The 18,296-nt window shown below is 53.4% G+C and overlaps 2 protein-coding genes across 2 annotated transcripts; one reads left to right on the forward strand and one right to left on the reverse strand.

Moving 5' to 3' along the window:
• The first annotated feature begins 87 nt into the window (after positions 1-87).
• On the forward strand, positions 88-6,553 carry Psmc5 (proteasome 26S subunit, ATPase 5). The gene is made up of 12 exons (XM_027427823.2): positions 88-242; positions 853-924; positions 4,087-4,156; positions 4,474-4,571; positions 4,722-4,778; positions 4,859-5,089; positions 5,350-5,476; positions 5,565-5,755; positions 5,837-5,935; positions 6,017-6,127; positions 6,234-6,320; positions 6,442-6,553. The coding sequence occupies exons 1-12, from the start codon at positions 189-191 to the stop codon at positions 6,493-6,495; spliced, it is 1,251 nt and encodes a 416-aa protein (XP_027283624.1). The 5' UTR covers positions 88-188; the 3' UTR covers positions 6,496-6,553.
• Positions 6,554-6,610: 57 nt separating this feature from the next.
• Smarcd2 (SWI/SNF related, matrix associated, actin dependent regulator of chromatin, subfamily d, member 2) lies at positions 6,611-17,398 on the reverse strand. Its single transcript, XM_027427822.2, has 13 exons — positions 17,183-17,398; positions 12,440-12,624; positions 12,246-12,288; positions 11,986-12,108; positions 9,790-9,945; positions 9,294-9,389; positions 9,060-9,161; positions 8,629-8,790; positions 8,373-8,470; positions 8,109-8,244; positions 7,833-7,955; positions 7,602-7,703; positions 6,611-7,519 (listed from the first exon to the last, which is right to left on the reverse strand). Exons 1-13 carry the CDS (start codon positions 17,396-17,398, stop codon positions 7,466-7,468), a joined length of 1,596 nt encoding a protein of 531 aa, XP_027283623.1. The 3' UTR covers positions 6,611-7,465.
• Positions 17,399-18,296: the final 898 nt, after the last annotated feature.

The raw sequence follows: 18,296 nt of genomic DNA on the forward strand, positions 1-18,296 counted from the left end.
GAAACAACAGCCAGAAGGCCTGTGTCTCTTCGCTCCCTCCGAAAGCTACTGACGTCCAGCAGCTCCTCTCCCATTAGAGCCTGTGTTATGGTCTCGCCACACACCCCGCCCATTGACCCGGAAGTGTTCTCTGCCGGGTCCCAGGCCGCAGGCTTCCGCCTCCGCGCCTGCGCGGTAGGGCGACTTGGATGCCGGCGGTCTCTGCCGAAAGAGGGAAGATGGCGCTTGATGGGCCGGAGCAGGTAAGGCGGCCGGCGGCGGCGGCGGCGCGCGGGGCGGGGCGGGGCGGCCACCCGAGCTGAGTGCCGGGTGCTTGTAATCGGAAGTGAGAGGTGGCCGAGAGCGAGGGGTCGAGTGGGTGAAGGATGGGTGGACCACGCCAGACGACCCTGCCTGGCACTGGATCTGCTGTGTCAGCGCCGCCCGGGTTGAGCAGGACAGGGCTGGGTAGAAGGAGCTGGGAGCTAGGCGAGCAGGAAGGGCCTGCGGTTGGACCTGGACTCGGGTCCTCCGCTTTGACTTTGTAGAAGTTAAACCTTGGGTTTTGTATAGCTCTTGCCATAGAGAAAAGTGCTCCGTGTATTCATGGCCCCCTGAGCCTCCTGAAAGTCTTCGAAGTTGGGTGGTAATTGCATCCTTTTTTAGTGGATTCAAAAGGGAAGGGTTAGAACCAAGAACTAAACTAAGCCTCCGAAGTTTAAACACACAGACCTCACCCATCGAGATCTGAGGAAAGGGGATGGGATTTTTCTGGCCCTGTTTCTTAAGCCATATGGCGACGTGCCCTGGGAACAGTTTGGCTTAATCCCTTAGTAGTTTAGGCACTTGTTTAACAGTTACACTTGTCTTCAGATGGAACTGGAAGAGGGGAAGGCAGGCAGTGGACTCCGCCAATATTATCTGTCTAAGATTGAAGAACTCCAGGTGAGTACCGACACCAGAGGGAGCTAGTCGAAGATGAGAAGTGATAGACGCAGAAATTGCAAGTCCTTATTCCACTGGGAGGACAGTGAAGAGTCCTTTTCCTGTGTTGTTCCCTTGTGGGGTTTTGTTGTTGTTTTTTTTTTTTTAATTTATTATGTGTATGTGTGCATACAATGCTTGTGTAAGTTTATATGCACCATATGTGTGCAGGTGCCTGTGGAGGCCAGAAGAGGGCAATGGATTCCCCTGGAACTTGAGTTACAGGTGGTTATGAGCTACCATGGATACTGAGAACTAAACCCAGGCCCTCTGCAAAAGCTGTAAGCCCTCTAAACTGCTGAGTAATCTCTTCAGCCCCTTTTTGTAGTTAGGAATTAATAAGCAGTGTAAAGCATATTAATAATCTCCTGCCCTAAGTGCCCATTCCTTTGATTTAGTATTTATTATTTGAGTAGTATTTAGTTACGGTTTGTTTGTTTGCTTGCTTTTTAAGACTACCATTTTATTTTACGTGTATGGGTGTTTTGCCTGCATCTATGTCTGTGTGCCACACATGCACCTGATACTTGTGTAAGCCAGGAGAGGGGGCGGAATCCCCTGGAACTGGAGTTACAGAAGGTTGTGAGCCAACTTGTGGGTGCTGGGAATCAGAACCAGCTTCTGTGGAAGAGCAGCCAGTACTTTAAACCACTGAACCACCTCTAGTCCCAAGAGTCAAATTTTAATTTAAAAAAAAAAAAAAAAAGTACCACTGGGTGGGGGCATACCAGTAAGTAGTGCTGAGGCAAGAGTAGTATTTTGAGTTTGAAGTCAGCCTCGATTACATAAGATACTGTCTGGAAAACAAAACCACTTGCAAAAGGCACAGTGAGCCAAAGGTGTAAGTGGGAATGAGAATGGGCTGGAAACATTTACAGCAATTCTATTTGGTTTACCTTTTCTTTTTTAGGCAGTGTCTCAGTGTGTACCCCCAGCTGCCCCAGAACTCCCTCTGTAGATTAGGCTGGGCTCAAACTCAAGAATTCTCCTGCCTCTGCCTCCCAGGTGCTGGGATTAAAGAAATGAGCCACCACACCCAGTTTGGGTTACCATTTTTTAATGCTTCTACGTGTGATCACTCGGATCTAAAATAAAGCAGGATAGTGGATGCTGTTGCCTGTGTACAGTTGCCTTTTTTGTTGTTGTTGTTGTTGTTTTTGGTTTTTTTTTTTCTTCCGAGACAGGGTTTCTCTGTGTAGCTTTGGAGCCTGTCCTGGCACTCGCTCTGGAGACCAGGCTGGCCTCAAACTCACAGAGATCCACCTGCCTCTGCCTCTGGAGTGTTGGGATTAAAGGTGTGCACCACCAACGCCCCGCTCTTTTTGTGTTTTCAAGATAGGCTTTCCCTGTGTAGCCCTGGCTGTCTTAGAACTAGCTCTGTAGACCAGGCTGGCCTTGAATTCACAGATTGTCCTACTTCTGCCTCACAAGTGCTGGGACCAAAGATTTGCACCACTACCACCACCTGGCTGTTTAACGGATTTATAAAAACAGCACCTCATTATATAGCCCAGACTGGCCTGAAACTCCTCAGCTTCCAGCCTCAGCCTCCTTAGTGTTGGAATTACAGATCTGTGTCATCCTGGTCTATCATTTTGTTGTTGTTGGTTTTCAAAACAGGGTTTCTGTGTGTAGCCCTGGCTGTCCTGAAACTCAATCTGTTGACCGGACTGGCCTCAAACTCAAGAGATCCGTCTGCCTCTGCCTCCGGAGTGCTGGGATTAAAGGCCCGACTGCCCTACCTTTTTAACTCACTTTTCTAATTTTAGTTTTTGAAATCCTGGTTGCATGACACATATGTGCTCCAACATACACTTTTCCTCCTTTCAATCCCTCCTATACACCACAGTCTCTTGTTTTGAGCAGTTGTGGTTTTTTGTAATTGTCTCCATTTGTTGCCAAGAGAAGTTTCTTTGATAGGGAGTAAGAACTACACTTGTCTGTAGTTATAAGATAGTAAAATGTAGTTATGGACTATGCTGTTCTAGTAAAATGGTGTAGTCTTTTCAAGATCCACGACTTCACTAGCCTGGGGTAGCTGGCTAGATTTCCAGTACCAGGCATGCTTTCCCTCCTGTTAAACAGGAGCTGTTGGTTGCCACAAGGTATGTATGTTACTATTGCTGTCATTCATCGGCACCATAGCTAAGGAGGGCTGTTAGTTGCTTCCTCCCTTGGAAGCTTGCATGGTTCCTTTTAGTACCATGAAAACTGGTCCTCAGGGGAAGGACTTTCCGGTCTGATCCACCTCACCTGCTGAGGCCTGTATCTGAAGTGTCTAGTGTCTTTATCAATAGTGACTTATCTTCCACCTCTGGGGTGGCAACCAAGGGCAACAGCAGTCGCCTATGTTTTGAGACCCTGACCAACAATTCAAAAGGTGGATACTCATACCTGGTGGGGTTTTTATTAGCTAGTCTATGGCCCTTGAGTGGAGCTTTGTCAACCCAGGTGGGAAATTCTCATTTATACTCTGTGTACCAGTATATATAGACTTATATGTATTATATATTATTTTATGTGGATAATGATTCCTTAATGACTTTTTCAGATATCCTATTTTACCTTCCTCCCTCCTATATTTATCTTCTTTCTTTTCTAAGTAAAGATCTCCCCTTAACCGTTTCCCCCTTCAAATCACCTGTATCCCTTTGTTACACACACACACACACACACACACACACACTCACACACACACACACACACTCACACACACACACACACACACACTCATCCCCTTTTACTTTCCTGGTTTCTACAGTCACTCCAGGTTGAATACATACATCTTGAGACTTGGAGTTAGGAACTAACTTTTCACTGACGGCAGTTGAGCTACAACTCAGGCTTCTCACCTGAGGTCTTCCTACCATACCATGTTTCCTCTCCAGAAGCCACTCCATGAGAAGTTATAGTTTTTTTCGTTAGGTCCTGTTATTCTTGCCTTCTGTGATGGCTGCCCCAGGCTCCTTAGGGACTCTTAGCAGATAGGACAGGGTCCTCAGATACTGCGGGAGCTCTGAAGACCAGGCTCAAACCTTCGTGTAAGCATCTCAGCCAAGTCCCAGTTTCCTACAGGCTATTTATTGCCTTTGAGTAATGGGATGTGTCTCTTGCTCTTCACAGCTGATTGTAAATGATAAGAGCCAGAATCTCCGAAGGCTGCAGGCACAGAGGAACGAGCTAAATGCAAAAGGTGAGCGGGAGAAGATGGAAAGGGACTGTGTTGGTTGAGGCAAGGTCTGGCTGTTCCCCGCCTTCCATCTTGTGCAGTGCTCACCGTCTCCTTGCAGCCTGAGTGATGCTTCTCACTGCTTATTATGTAGTAGTTTCTCAGGCACACTTCTTCAAAGATCCACTGTAAACCCTTTTCAGGACCTAAGTTCTTTCCTTTCAAATAAAATGGTCTTTAGTTTGTACATACTTAATTGAGTACCAAGGAAATACTTGGGAAAGCCAGGTGACCAGTATGTTTTCATGGTCGTGTTCTGTTTGTTTTTTTTTTCTATTCAGTTCGCCTACTGCGGGAAGAGCTGCAGCTGCTACAGGAACAGGGCTCCTATGTTGGAGAAGTAGTTCGGGCCATGGATAAGAAAAAGGTGTTGGTCAAGGTAAAAACAGCATAACCTCAAGGACCAGCTCATTGCATTCCCACTGGCTGTATGTAGCCTTGTGTTGTGTTATAGAACTTCCCTGTGGTATTCCTAGTTAGGGGTGATGTGCTGACTGTTGAAGAAAATCATGAGCCCTTGTTTCTTCAGGTCCATCCTGAGGGCAAATTTGTTGTTGATGTGGACAAGAACATCGACATCAATGATGTAAGTGTACTGGTGATGTGGGGGGGCGGGGAGCACTACCACTGTATCCTGAACCCCCCCCCCCTCAACTCTTCATCCAGGTGACGCCCAATTGCCGAGTTGCTCTAAGGAATGACAGCTACACTCTGCATAAGATCCTACCTAATAAGGTGGACCCTCTGGTGTCACTAATGATGGTGGAAAAGGTGCCAGACTCAACTTATGAGATGATTGGTGGGCTGGACAAGCAGATTAAAGAGATTAAAGAAGTAATCGAGCTGCCGGTGAAGCACCCTGAACTCTTTGAAGCACTGGGCATTGCACAGCCAAAGGTACACATCAGACTTTCCTGGGAGGTAGCTGTTTGTCCTCCTGCCCCAAACCAGATCCAGGGCTAGGTTGCCCTCCCACTGAAGAGCAAACAGGAGACATTTCCACAGTACTGCACTAGTTTGAATACCATCCAGAAGGACATTGATTTCACCTTTTACATCCCTGACACAAAGCCTTCTCTTAGTGAATGTTCGATAAATGAAAGGAGTTGGCTTTTTCCCTAAGTGTGATAGTGTGATGTACCCACCCCCACCCCCAGGGAGTGCTTCTGTATGGACCTCCAGGCACTGGGAAGACATTGTTGGCCCGCGCTGTAGCTCATCATACGGACTGTACCTTTATTCGTGTCTCTGGCTCTGAACTGGTACAGAAATTTATCGGGGAAGGTAACTATGACTAAGGACGTGGGGGCTGAGTGGAAGGGGGAGTGTGGGGTGCACTTCAGTTCCTAATGCCAGGCTGGCCCTTGCGTAGGGGCTAGGATGGTGAGGGAGCTGTTCGTCATGGCACGAGAACATGCTCCATCCATCATCTTCATGGACGAGATCGACTCCATCGGCTCCTCGAGGTTGGAGGGGGGCTCTGGAGGGGACAGCGAGGTGCAGCGCACCATGCTGGAGCTGCTCAACCAGCTGGATGGCTTTGAGGCCACCAAGAACATCAAGGTGAGGGGAGGCCCCCAGCAGCCAGCTAAAGGCGTGGGGCGCACGACGGTTACTTAGCTGATCCCACCCTTCTTTTCCCAGGTTATCATGGCTACTAACAGGATCGACATCCTGGACTCCGCCCTGCTTCGTCCTGGGAGGATTGACAGAAAAATTGAATTCCCGCCTCCCAATGAGGAGGTCTGTGGTGGATGGTGCCTGGAGAAGCTCTGGCTATGGAGATGCGGTGCAGGGCTTAGGGCTTTCTTCTTTTATCCCTAGGCCCGGCTGGACATTTTGAAAATCCACTCTCGGAAAATGAACTTGACCAGGGGAATCAACCTGAGAAAGATTGCTGAATTGATGCCAGGAGCTTCAGGGGCTGAAGTGAAGGTAACTGGAGGCTTCAGGGAAGCGGGGCAGTAGCAGGATCCCTTAAGAGCCAACTCAGTGCTAAGGGGGCCTTGCAGCAGGGACTCAGCTTCTCTTTCCTGCTTAGGGTGTGTGTACAGAGGCCGGCATGTATGCCTTGCGAGAACGGCGTGTCCACGTTACTCAGGAGGACTTTGAGATGGCAGTGGCCAAGGTATATGCCTCCACCTTTCTGCTGCTGCTCTGGTGGCTCTGGACCATGGGCTAAGCTTGTGTGTACAGTTCCTGAATTCACTCACACGTGTGTATTCCCTCTCTTCTCCCTCCCTCTCCAGGTCATGCAAAAGGACAGTGAGAAAAATATGTCCATCAAGAAACTATGGAAGTGAGGGTATGTCCTTTGTGTGGATCCCTCAAATAAAGGTCTGTGTGATAAACTCTCTAGAACTCCAGCATGTTAATAAGTGACTGCACTGTTCAATGACCAGGTCTGGGCACCACCAATAAACAAAAGGATTTATTTGGAATTTTCCAAGTTTGTCAGAAGTGGCATTTGCCAAGCCTTAGGCCTACCCTCTCTAAGACCAACTGCAAAAGGTAACAACAGTCCTCCCAGCCTTCTTCTTCTCCAGCTGGGTTAGAGAACTGGTACATTCCCTCCCTCTGGGAGACTCCACCTCCCCCCACCCAAGCAGCTGGGGGTGGGCAGCCCCATGGCATCCCAGGAGATGATGGCGGCTGCAGCCGCTTGCATAGATCAAAAAAAGAAAATAAGGAAGGAGGCACCAAGTAGGGCTCCCTGAAAAACCCCAGTTACCTCTGTACAAAAAAGTGACTCCCACATAGAAAAACCTGCTCCCTAAATAGTGCAAATACCCAAAGAAAAGGACAAACCAGCAGCAAGGCTGGGCTTGTAGGAATGGCAAAGAACTTTGGTTGAGAAAGGCCAGGAAGAGTCCAGGCTGGGCCTCCTCTTCCTTGCCCAGCTCCCCAAAACCAGCTGACACTGGCCCTAGGGTGGAGCCTGTAAACATGCAAACCCAGCAGCCTTTGGTTCAGAAATGTCTGTTACGAAATTAAAGCACAACCTCCAGCAGTCCGTGGGCCTGCCTGCAGGGGGCTGAGGCGGCACCTTAGAGCCCGATTAAAGCCAATGCTAAAAGGTAAGTAATAAGGCTTTGGGGACCAAGCAATAAGGAATCCTAACACTACATTTATGAAACTAGCTGGGGAGTAGAGGGTGATAGGAGACACACCTCACTCCATCCTACATGGAGGTCTGCAGCCCCAGCCAAAACCAAGAGGATGGTCTCCCGCCAGGTTCCGGGGCTGGGAAGGAAGGAAGCAATCCCTGAGCAGTTAGGTCAGGCGAATTCCCAGCACCTGTTCCAGTTCCTGCCTTCGCTGCTGCACCTGGAGAAGAGAAAGCATGGCTCAGGCTTCAGCTTCTCAAGAAAAGGAGGCAAAAAAAAAAAAAAAACTGGCAGAGCCTCACCTTGGCAAAGATGTGCCTCCCAACTGCTTCCTGAGCCCAGGGCTGGTGGTAGAAAGCAGCTCGTCTCTCCTCCTCAGGGTTCCCAATCACATCCGTGATGATCTGTAAAGGGCAAGGGGTAAGGTGTGGCATAATTCCCACCTCTGAGCCAGTCTGCTCTGGGACTGGAATAGTACTTGGGGTAAAAGTCACCCAGTGAGACCACCTTCAAAACAAGAGGACTGACTATACCTTGAGGTCTCGGCGTTGGGAACGGAGCCATTCCTGAATGAAGTCCTGGGGGTCAGTGCTAAAGCTAAGCATGAAATCCCTCTGGGTCTTCAGCTGGTTGATGGACTCAATAGTCTCGTGGATCTGGAGAAGGGTGCAAGTGTCATGAGTGCTCCAGTCTGGGAGTCTCTTCTTATATCTAGGTCCAGAGGTCCTATCCTAAATGTGCTGTGTGGAAATGACAAGAGCCGCTGACCCTCACTCTGGCTTCAGTTGCTGTGGAGACAAAGGACTCACCTTGACATCAAGAGAGGCAATCTCCTGCTGGTTGGTGGTAGAGGCCAGAAAGTTGCTCATCTGGGCCTTCAGTGGGTCATCCACCTCCACATCAATGTCATAGCAGGCTGTCTTCTTCTGGTCATTCGGGTCCACACTGCAGGCAGCAAAGGAAGGAAGCAGAAACATGGCTGTGCACATCCCAACCACCAAGCCTGCTCTATGAGTAAAGTTCTGCGGTGAGTCCTGTTTCCAAAGAGCCATCCCATTCCTTTTCCTGTTTACCTAATGACATGATTGATAACAATGGGGTCTGGATGCTGCAACAATCCAGCCAGCTTCATGGGAATCTCAGAGAAACGGAGTCGGCCACAACTGAAGATCTAGAAAGAGCATCCAAGGCATGCTGATGCCTGAGGGAACCGGGGAATAGACTTCTCCAGGGCCAACAGACGCAGTCAAAAGACTGAGTACTTGCCCACTAGGCTTCCAAAGCAGATGAGCCAGGGGCTGAGGGAACAAGAAGGTAGTACCAGCTGACCTGGCGGAAGTAGCGATTGCAATTGATGTACTCCCGCTCATGCCCGTCCTGCAGCTGGTTGTGTTTGATGTAAAGCCACAGCGCCTGCATGATGGCAGCCCTCGTCTGTGTGTGCACTCCCAGCAACCGTGCCAGCCGGGGGTCCAGTTTATACTGAGGCGGCTGGAATGGACAGAGGAGTAAAGAAAGGCTCTTGTGCAGAGACAGAACAGGAAGGAGTCAGAGCAGTGGCTCTCAAACTTCCTAAAGCTGGAACTCTATTTAATACAGTTCCTTTTCGTTGCTACTTCACACTATAACTTTGCTACTGTTACGAGTTCTAATGGAAGTATCTGTTTTCCGATGGTCTTAGGTAACACTGAGTTACAGGCATCTGCTCCCCTTCCCTGCATGAATCCGCATGGCCCCACATGACCCTGGGCATCTGTCACCTGGTGATCCAGCATGAGCAGGAGGGTGCACTTGACATTGAGATCTCCTGGTCGTTTGACCTGGAAGCCATCTGTTTCTTGGGTGGTGGGCATCCGATGCCACTGTCGGAGAAAAGGGGAGCAGAGTTTATCCCTAACGGATAGGTACAGCACTCAATCAGCACACTGGTACCCGAGTTTACGCTCTGTATCCCCTGGCAGCTTGTCCCTCCCAGGCTCTAGGACCATTCTCACCTCCACCAGGTGGTTGTCAGGCCCATACAGCTCCTTGTCCAGCTCAATGACAAGGCTCTTAAAGAAAGATGAAAACTTCCTCTTCTGTTTGCTAGGCTGGGAATGGAAAGAGCTGTAAGATGGGTGTGCTGCTGAATTCATTGGAGCAGCGATTCAGTCCTGGAGCTCAAGGCACAGTCTTGGGCCCTGAAGTAGCAAAGTTTGTCAAAGGGCAGGAAAAGGGCTCCTCTCCATTGACCCAAGTGAGTGAGGGAATCCAAGACTCGACTGCCATCCATAGGAGCGTTGTAATAACTCCAGATGCCCATCCTCAGTCTCTCACGGAGCACTTGCCTAATGTGTGTGAGGTCCAGGGTTTGATCCCCAGCATAGAAACAACCCCCCCACCACCAATTCTAACCTCACCCTTTCCCTATCCTAGGACTGAGTGCTCATGTCTGTCCACAGTCTAAATTTATACACCCCTCCCCTCCCAATACCTCTTTCTCCAACTCACATCATCCAGAAGTTTGCCTTCCACTCGAAGCTCCCAGGAAGCCACCTTGTCTGCTGCTGGAGTTCCCCCAGGGGTTCCTGCAGTTCCTGCGTTATCGCCGTCTGTCTTGCTGGGGCTGAATGTATTGGAAATATAGATCCGAAGTTTTCGCTTTTGCTGAAGAGGAAGAGCAATGGGCTTGAGATGACAGACGTGTTGGAAGCCCTACCATATCTTCTTAGAAGTAATAACCCGCTGGTAGTAGTAGTGCTGGCCCCCTTGGGGGAAGGAGGGGCTGCACTGGTTGATTACTGACGAGGCCAATACCACAGCTATATACAACATGATACTAGGCAAATCAGAAGCCTCTGGAGCTAAGGGCATGGCTTAATGATATAGCAATATATGAGGTTAACATATATGAGGTTGTAGGTTCTAAACCCCCCACCCCCATTTAAACACCCACTATAGTCCTTCAATACCTTAGTCTCCTAGAAAGTCTCTACCATTCAGGGGACTGCTCTAGATAATTAACAGAGAAGGAAAGAAAAGAAAGCTTCTTTAGGGATGGGGTGTGAAAAGGTAACTACTCAGTCTACTCTCTGGCAGCTCTCAAATTTCTGACCATAAGCTGTGAGATTTACCTTCTGGGTCATAGGAGCCACATACGTATAGACATAGGTAGACGCGCGTGCCTACATGCGCAGGCGAAACAGTTCTCATACAGTGCTCTTGCTGCTGCAGTGCGTGCTTCACTAGTGCTAGTAGGCTATGTTTGGGACACAGTAGGCTGGGCACGATGGTAAAGGCTTGTGATCACAAGGGAGGACCGCTTGGTGCTCTCCCTGCCGTGAGGAGCCCTGCCCTAGCCTAGGCAGAGAGCCCTGCCCTAGCACCCCCGAGCAAGGCCGCCCGTCAGGGAGGGCAGTCTGGGGAAGCGTGTACCGTCAGGGAGCCCTGCTCACCCCCGAGCAAGGCCGCCCGTCAGGGAGGGCAGTCTGGGGAGGCGTGTACCGTCAGGGAGCCCTGCTCACCCCCGAGCAAGACCGCCCGTCAGGGAGGGCAGTCTGGGGAAGCGTGTACCGTCAGGGAGCCCTGCCCTAGCACCCCCGAGCAAGGCCGCCTGTCAGGGAGGGCAGTCTGGGGAGGCGTGTACCGTCAGGGAGCCCTGCTCACCCCTGAGCAAGGCCGCCCGTCAGGCAGGGAGGGCAGTCTGGGGAGGCGTGTACCGTCAGGGAGCCCTGCTCACCCCCGAGCAAGGCCGCCCGTCAGGGAGGGAGGGCAGTCTGGGGAGGCGTGTACCGTCAGGGAGCCCTGCCCTAGCACCCCCGAGCAAGGCCGCCCGTCAGGGAGGGAGGGCAGTCTGGGGAGGCGTGTACCGTCAGGGAGCCCTGCTCACCCCCGAGCAAGGCCGCCCGTCAGGGAGGGAGGGCAGTCTGGGGAGGCGTGTACCGTCAGGGAGCCCTGCCCTAGCACCCCCGAGCAGGGCCGCCCGTCAGGGAGGGCAGTCTGGGGAGGCGTGTACCGTCAGGCAGGGAGGGCAGTCTGGGGAGGCGTGTACCGTCGGGCAGGGAGGGCAGTCTGGGGAGGCGTGTACCGTCAGGCAGGGAGGGCAGTCTGGGGAGGCGTGTACCGTCAGGCAGGGAGGGCAGTCTGGGGAGGCGTGTACCGTCAGGCAGGGAGGGCAGTCTGGGGAGGCGTGTACCGTCAGGGAGCCCTGCTCACCCCCGAGCAAGGCCGCCCGTCAGGGAGGGAGGGCAGTCTGGGGAGGCGTGTACCGTCAGGGAGCCCTGCCCTAGCACCCCCGAGCAAGGCCGCCCGTCAGGGAGGGAGGGCAGTCTGGGGAGGCGTGTACCGTCAGGGAGCCCTGCTCACCCCCGAGCAAGGCCGCCCGTCAGGGAGGGAGGGCAGTCTGGGGAGGCGTGTACCGTCAGGGAGCCCTGCCCTAGCACCCCCGAGCAGGGCCGCCCGTCAGGGAGGGCAGTCTGGGGAGGCGTGTACCGTCAGGCAGGGAGGGCAGTCTGGGGAGGCGTGTACCGTCGGGCAGGGAGGGCAGTCTGGGGAGGCGTGTACCGTCAGGCAGGGAGGGCAGTCTGGGGAGGCGTGTACCGTCAGGCAGGGAGGGCAGTCTGGGGAGGCGTGTACCGTCAGGCAGGGAGGGCAGTCTGGGGAGGCGTGTACCGTCAGGCAGGGAGGGCAGTCTGGGGAGGCGTGTACCGTCAGGGGCTTCTTGATGGCCTCTTGGATCTCCATCCGCTTGCGAGCGATGGTCTGGTCCAGCTTCCTCTCAAAAGCCAAGAGGTCCATGTACGCCTGAGACTCTGGGACAAGCTCCCGGATCTGCAGATTGAGAAATGCAGCGGCTTGCTCCACCAGCTCCAGTTCTACAGTCCTTCCTCCCTTCCCCATTGCAGGATTGGGGAAGATGGCTCTGATGCTAGCCAGCCAGAGCTGGGCAGGCTTCCTAACACACTCACTCGCTGAGGTAGAACCTTATCTGCCATCTTCCTCCTCTTTAGCCTAGGAAGGAAACAGAAACCATTTAAGAGGTTAACAGTCCAAACTCTCCATCTTCAAAACCCTCTCCCAAATTGCCAAGAGTCTCCTTGGGGTCAAGGTAGAGGGAAACTGAACGCCAGAGATGAGCTAGCAAGGCACAAGAATGTCTTACCCTCGGCGCTGGGCAGGCATTGGGGGCTGGGCCTGAGGCACAAGCAGGCGTTTTCGGAATGGATCCATCATGGTAGGTGGCATGCCAGGTCGAAGCGGAGCAGCTGTGCCAAACGGGGAGCCAGCTGGAGGTCCCACCTGCAAGCCAGCCATGGGCATCCTGCTTCCTGGTGACATGCCAGGTCGCTGGGTAAAGTGGAACAGTGGGGGTGCACAGGTCAGTGGCAAAGCCCTACGAGGTCCATAGCCCATACCCTCCATCTCTCTCGAGCATGGGGAGACCTGCTGGAGACCAGGAACAAAGGGGAACAGGCGCCTGAGCCCAGCGTGTAAACCACACCTGCCCCGCCCCTGCAACCGCCCTGGCAGGCAGTGCCAACAAATGAGGCAGCCAGAGTCCATGGGTGGGAGGGGAGCACCACTTGCAGAAAGAAGGGCCTGGGGAATTTTTTAGGACTTATCACCCCTTCCCAGCTTCAATATGCCATGTCCTGCACCCTGGGGTGAGCCAGCTTTGAGCAATTTATTGTCTTTAGATGGGCCACTATATACTCCCTATTCCTTTCCCCATCCTGAAGAAAAAACATTACTTGGGTGATTAGGGGCAATGCATAGCAACCCAAGGGAGTACAGGAGTTATAACAGTCTGATGGGGTATGCATGTCTAGTGGCATGACTGGGGAAGAAAGGCAGTCAGTGGGGTGGCAAGCCATCAGGCAGCAGCACCCCAGGTGAGCAAGGACAATAGGATGGCTTGGCCATGTCACAGCTTGTGGAGATGGCCTCAGGAGAGTGCAGACACCATCTGGCCACCATATGGCCTCCACATAGCCGGGACCTGTCCTTCCCCCACCCTTCTCTCTCACACTCTTCCCTGCCACCATGCCCCTACCTATGTCAAAGGACTCCCAAAAGGGAAGTTATGGTTCTTGGGAGCCTGTGGGAATGAGAGCAGCAGACATCTGGATTCTGCCCATGGTCTAGGCACCACCTGGCAGCCAGGCTGCTGCTGGTTCAACTTAACCCTAGACATCCCAAGCTGCAGAATAAGACTGACCTGGGATGCAAGGGCTTAATAAGGGTCAACAGCAACAAGTAGCTTCTTGGTTTCTCATCCAAGGCCCTGTTCCCCAACATTTCTGGGAGCCCTCCACCTCCCAACTCCATTCACATGGCTGCTGCCTGAAAGGCCTGTTTGGCAGCTCTGCCTTGCACAGACTGTCCCTGGCAGCTTCACAGGGCTGGCCCCAGGGCCCAGGTTATGCAATCAATCAGTACAACCAGACAACCAGGCCAGCCTGGGTGGAGATTCACACCAAGTTAAAGGAGACCCCCCTCTCAGCATCCTGGAGATGAGTCTCTGCAATTTCTTTATCCAGCACTAAACCCATGTTCTCAACCACAGAAGGTCAGATTCATGACCAGTAGCAGAGACGGAGGGAAAGAAACATGACCCAGAGACAAGGAGCAGGGTGACAGGGAGGCATGTGGCAATTGAGGAGTTAAAAGTGGGAGACCCTGGGACCTCGGGAGTCCTGCCACAAGTCTCTCCTCATCAGGAAGAAATTCATCAAAGCTGTTGAAAGGCAAAAGCAGCCTGTTTCTCTGCCCTAATAAGCCAGAGCCAGAAATTAAAGGGGGGGGGAGGGTAGACAACAACTCAGGGTTGCCACAGCTGTAAGACCCTCCACCATCATCCAAGACTTCAGGTTTTCCTAGGGTAATTGCAGCTATAAGCTGGGGTGTTCAGTGCCCCCAAGCTCTTCACTGAAGTTCATAAAGCCTGTTCTACTGCTGAGCCCTCCAGGAAATCCCAAGTCGAAGCAGCCCAGGCAGGCCTGGAATAGGCCCCACCCAGACATCTGCTCCAGACTTCTGGGGCTCAGGCTCCAGGCCCCCAGCTCACCCAGAACCTCAGGGGAAGGCTGCTCACAATTCAAGTCCCAGTTCCCCCTGGCCAAGCTCCACACCTGAGCTTTGAAGAGCCAGAAACTCCTCCTTAAAAACTCAGGTTAGAAAACAAAACAAAGTCACAGCCATAGCCACAGCTTCACAGCCTCTGCCTGCTTGTCCTACCACAGGGGTAGGTGGGCCTGGTTCAGTCCCCTGGACCCCAAAATGCAGTAACTGCTTCTACTTGGCCAAACACCCCACACTCTAGACTTGATTCTGTAACCACCAAGGAGACAATGGAGAAGGCTAGGCCTGACTCTGCCATCTCTGGGTAGGAATCTAGGGCTCAAGTAAGCATGTTCTGCTCTGACCTAAAGCCTGTAGCTCTGGTCCTCAGATGGCTGCCTGGGCCTAAGAGCCTCATTTGGAGAACATACCCTGACCCTATGAACAGAAAGTATTCTAAACTCTGAGCTGAGTGAACTCAGCAATAATGCACAGTAGGTCTCTTTGTTTTGTTTTTAATTATGGTGTTAAGCCCTTCAGCTGACTGTACTCCAAGACTAGATAGAATAACCCTCTAGAGGTAGGTAGCTGGGCCATTACTTTTGTTTCAACAAGCTCCCCAATATGCCCAGCTTGAGCATGCAAATCCTCGCTCACCCCCAAGGGCTCTAACCAGGAGGAGCCCCTTTGTCTTCAGACCCCAAGCCCTTTTGAAGTTAGGTACCTGGACATGAAAAGAAGCAAGCAGTTTCTCCTTCAAAGTCAACCAGTGTTAACTGGATTCTCTTTACCCCACCTTTTCCTCTGCCCTTCCCCAGAGAAAGAAGAGGAGGGGAAGAAATGAGAAAGAAGAAGGTGGTGATGTCAACCTGGTTGGTATGGGATGTCCAGACTTAAGGCCATCTTCTTTCTCACACCTAGTAGCCACAGGTATTCAGCTGGCCAGCTTGGCCTCAACATAGACCCCAAGGCGCTACTCTTTACAAAATATGGAGGAATCCATCTTCCTATCCTCACAGGGGCTTTCCCAAGAGCAGATTTTCTATCAGCTGCATGCCAAAGAAACTGGTCTACATAGTGAGTTGGGGCAGCCAGGACTACACAGAAAGTCAGACAAAAAAAAAAAAAGCAAAGAGACAGATCTCCTCAGTGCCTATAGGAAGCTTCCAGATCAGTTCCAAGCAAACAGGGCCAAAGGCTACTAAAATCACTGACATCAGTGATACACTAGGCCCATGAATCTCCAAAGAAAGCAACATGGGAAAGATAAACCCCAACTAGTATCCTTGGGACCAAGTCTATCTCTGTTCATAGCCAAATTCTTCATTTTCTTTTGAGAGAGGAGAAATGAAGAGTTGGGGGGGGTCACTATCCCCACCCCCACTCCCAGTTAGGTACCTCCTTAGAAATCTGATTCCTGGTAGAATATGCACTCCATGAGGATCTATTTCTGAGGCCTCTACTCTACCTACAGACACCAGCAGAGGACAGAGCAAACTATAGTGCACACCTTCAGACATTAGTAACAAGGAAGCTGTGGCTCACAGGCTGAGATACCTATGGTCTTGTCAAGAACCCGGAGAACAAGTAAAAGCAAAGAGGTTGGGTGTGGTGGTGCATGGCTGTAATCCCAGCACGTGAGAGGCAGGAGGAGTTCAAGGCCAGCTTTTTTGGCTACACAGCCAGCCTGGGCTACATGAGACCCTGTATCAAAAAAAAAAAAAAAAAAAAAGGGGCAAGGATACTGGGAAAGGATGAACACAATCCCCAGGCACTCTGGGAAATGGGGTGCAGCTCTCTGATATAGCAATTGTCTGCCATGTGCAAAGCCTTGCCTGGGTTCCATGCTCAGCACCAAACTGCATTAAGTAAAACATAAAATCCTCAAAACATCCTGGAGCAACTTGCACCAGAGCATTGGGGAAGGAGCCCCACATGCCGGGTCAGGCTGAGTTCACAATGCACTGACCACAGAGTCGCACCCCCGTTCCTCAACGGGCCTTTGAAGCTGCAACCTGAGACTGACTGCTCTTTTTCCAGCTAGAAGGCTCAGGGCAGTGCCCTCTGAAGCAGCCGATGCTGCTGCAGACTCCTGCAGCCCCCGCCTAGCAGTATTCCACAAAGCCTCTCTGCTCCTCCAAACGTAACTACTGGACGCTGGCACTAAATGGAAAGCCCATGCTAGACCGTATCTGGACTAGTCTGTTACTGGGACTGGGCCTTCTTCAGACCTGGCCGCCGCTGCCACTAATCTAACCTGGAGCCATCTGGGCCCCCTCTCCTTAGTCCCCCCCATGGCGTAGGAAGCCAGGCTTCCTTCCCCCTCAACTAGCAGCTGGGAGCCATCTCAGACACTAACGCTCTGCCAGTTCCCAACTAGGGAAAAAAAAAAAGCCAAGGCAGAGTTGCAGTGGGACCGAGGCCAACGAAAGGATAACCCTGTTTTCTCTTCCAAAATTTTCTCACGTCTCGGGTCACCCCCGGACCCCGACTCCGGGACCTGCTTTAGACTCTTTCAACCCGATTGCACACAATTCTCCAGATCCCACGGAGCCTACATCTCTCAGTTACTCAGAAGCCGTGAGCCGCGGAGCCCCGGGACTCTTGTAACTGCTCGAGCGCTCCACCGGAGAGCCGCGCTCACCCTTTCCCCGACCCTGCCTGCCCCTCTCTCTCTAGCCGAGGGACCCCGGCCTGGCGCGCCACCAGCTCGCGGCAGTTCCTCCTGCAGCGTCCCCGGAGCCGCCCGTCCAGGGACGACTCCTGCCCGCCCTCACCTGCGGCCCCGGGGAGACCCAGCAGGCGCCCTCGCGGCGGCGCCCGCCCGCCCGCCCGCCCGCCTCACCTGGTACTGCGCCGCGGGGCCCGCGGGGCCCATGGGGCGGAAGGCGGCGGCCGCCGGGACCCCCATGCCTCCAGAAGGCCCCGGGCCTCTGAGCGCCGGGTTGGGCAGCATGCCGGGTCCCGCAGGCGGAGGAGGTGCACCCAGTGCCGCGGCAACGGCGCCGCCGCCGGGGCTTAGCGGGGGCAACGGGAACCCGCCCGCGCCACGGCCCGACATCGCTCTGTCCCGTCCCGCGGTGCAGCGATCCGGCCTCCGGGCTCTGTGTGGAGTCCGCTCCGCGAGCTGCGTTCCGCGATCCGGGACTTCGCGATTTTACTGCCGGGTTCCGGGGTTTTCTATTCCAAGTTCGCAAGTTCTTCACAGACCGACCCGCTTTAGGACCCGCGGCCCCACTGACTCCGCTCCTGCCGGGGAGACTCCAGATCCGGGATGTGCCGCAAGCCCGCCGGCCTCTCCCGGCCCCCGGAGGTTTCGCCGCCCGAGTCCAGTTACCCAGAGGCGGTTACGCGCTCCCGGCCCCGCCCAACCCGGGCCTGCGCCCGGCCCCGCCCCTTCCCAGCAGCCCAATCGAGACTATCTCTTCAAATCCCGCCCCTCGCGAGACCCGCCTCAAGCAGGCACCGCCCATAACTGACGGCCACAGAGCCCCGCCCTTTGGGACCGCCTCTTCCCGGAGGAGCCGGAGCGGAAGCTGCACGCGGAAGCGCTGGGAAAGGCGCGGGGTCAGAGCTCAAAGGTCACCGTCCTAGGTCCTCCGCGGTTAGGTGCTGGCCGCTCGCTCCTCAAGTGCGGCTCCCTCCGCGAGGTGCCGGGGGGGGGCACGCCTCCAAAACTGTCCTTCCGGGTCAGCCCTAAAGCCAGGCGACGGCCGCCGCTCACCCAGAGCCCTCGCCGGCGCCCGAGGGTGGGAGCCGGTGGGATAGGGCGCTGTCTGCCGTCGCCAGCACCCCGCCCCACACACACCCCAAGAAACCGCCAGGGACATGCGTGACTCCAGACGTGACCCCGCTGGGTAAAAGTTTGACTTGGCCCGGTGCGGAGGTTTTGTTTTGTTTGTTTTCCGAGACAAGCGTCTTGAGTGACAGCCCAGGCTGTGCAACTCCCCTTGTAGACC

Source organism: Cricetulus griseus, chromosome 7 (assembly GCF_003668045.3).
Source record: "Cricetulus griseus strain 17A/GY chromosome 7, alternate assembly CriGri-PICRH-1.0, whole genome shotgun sequence".
Classification (NCBI taxonomy): domain Eukaryota; kingdom Metazoa; phylum Chordata; class Mammalia; order Rodentia; family Cricetidae; genus Cricetulus; species Cricetulus griseus.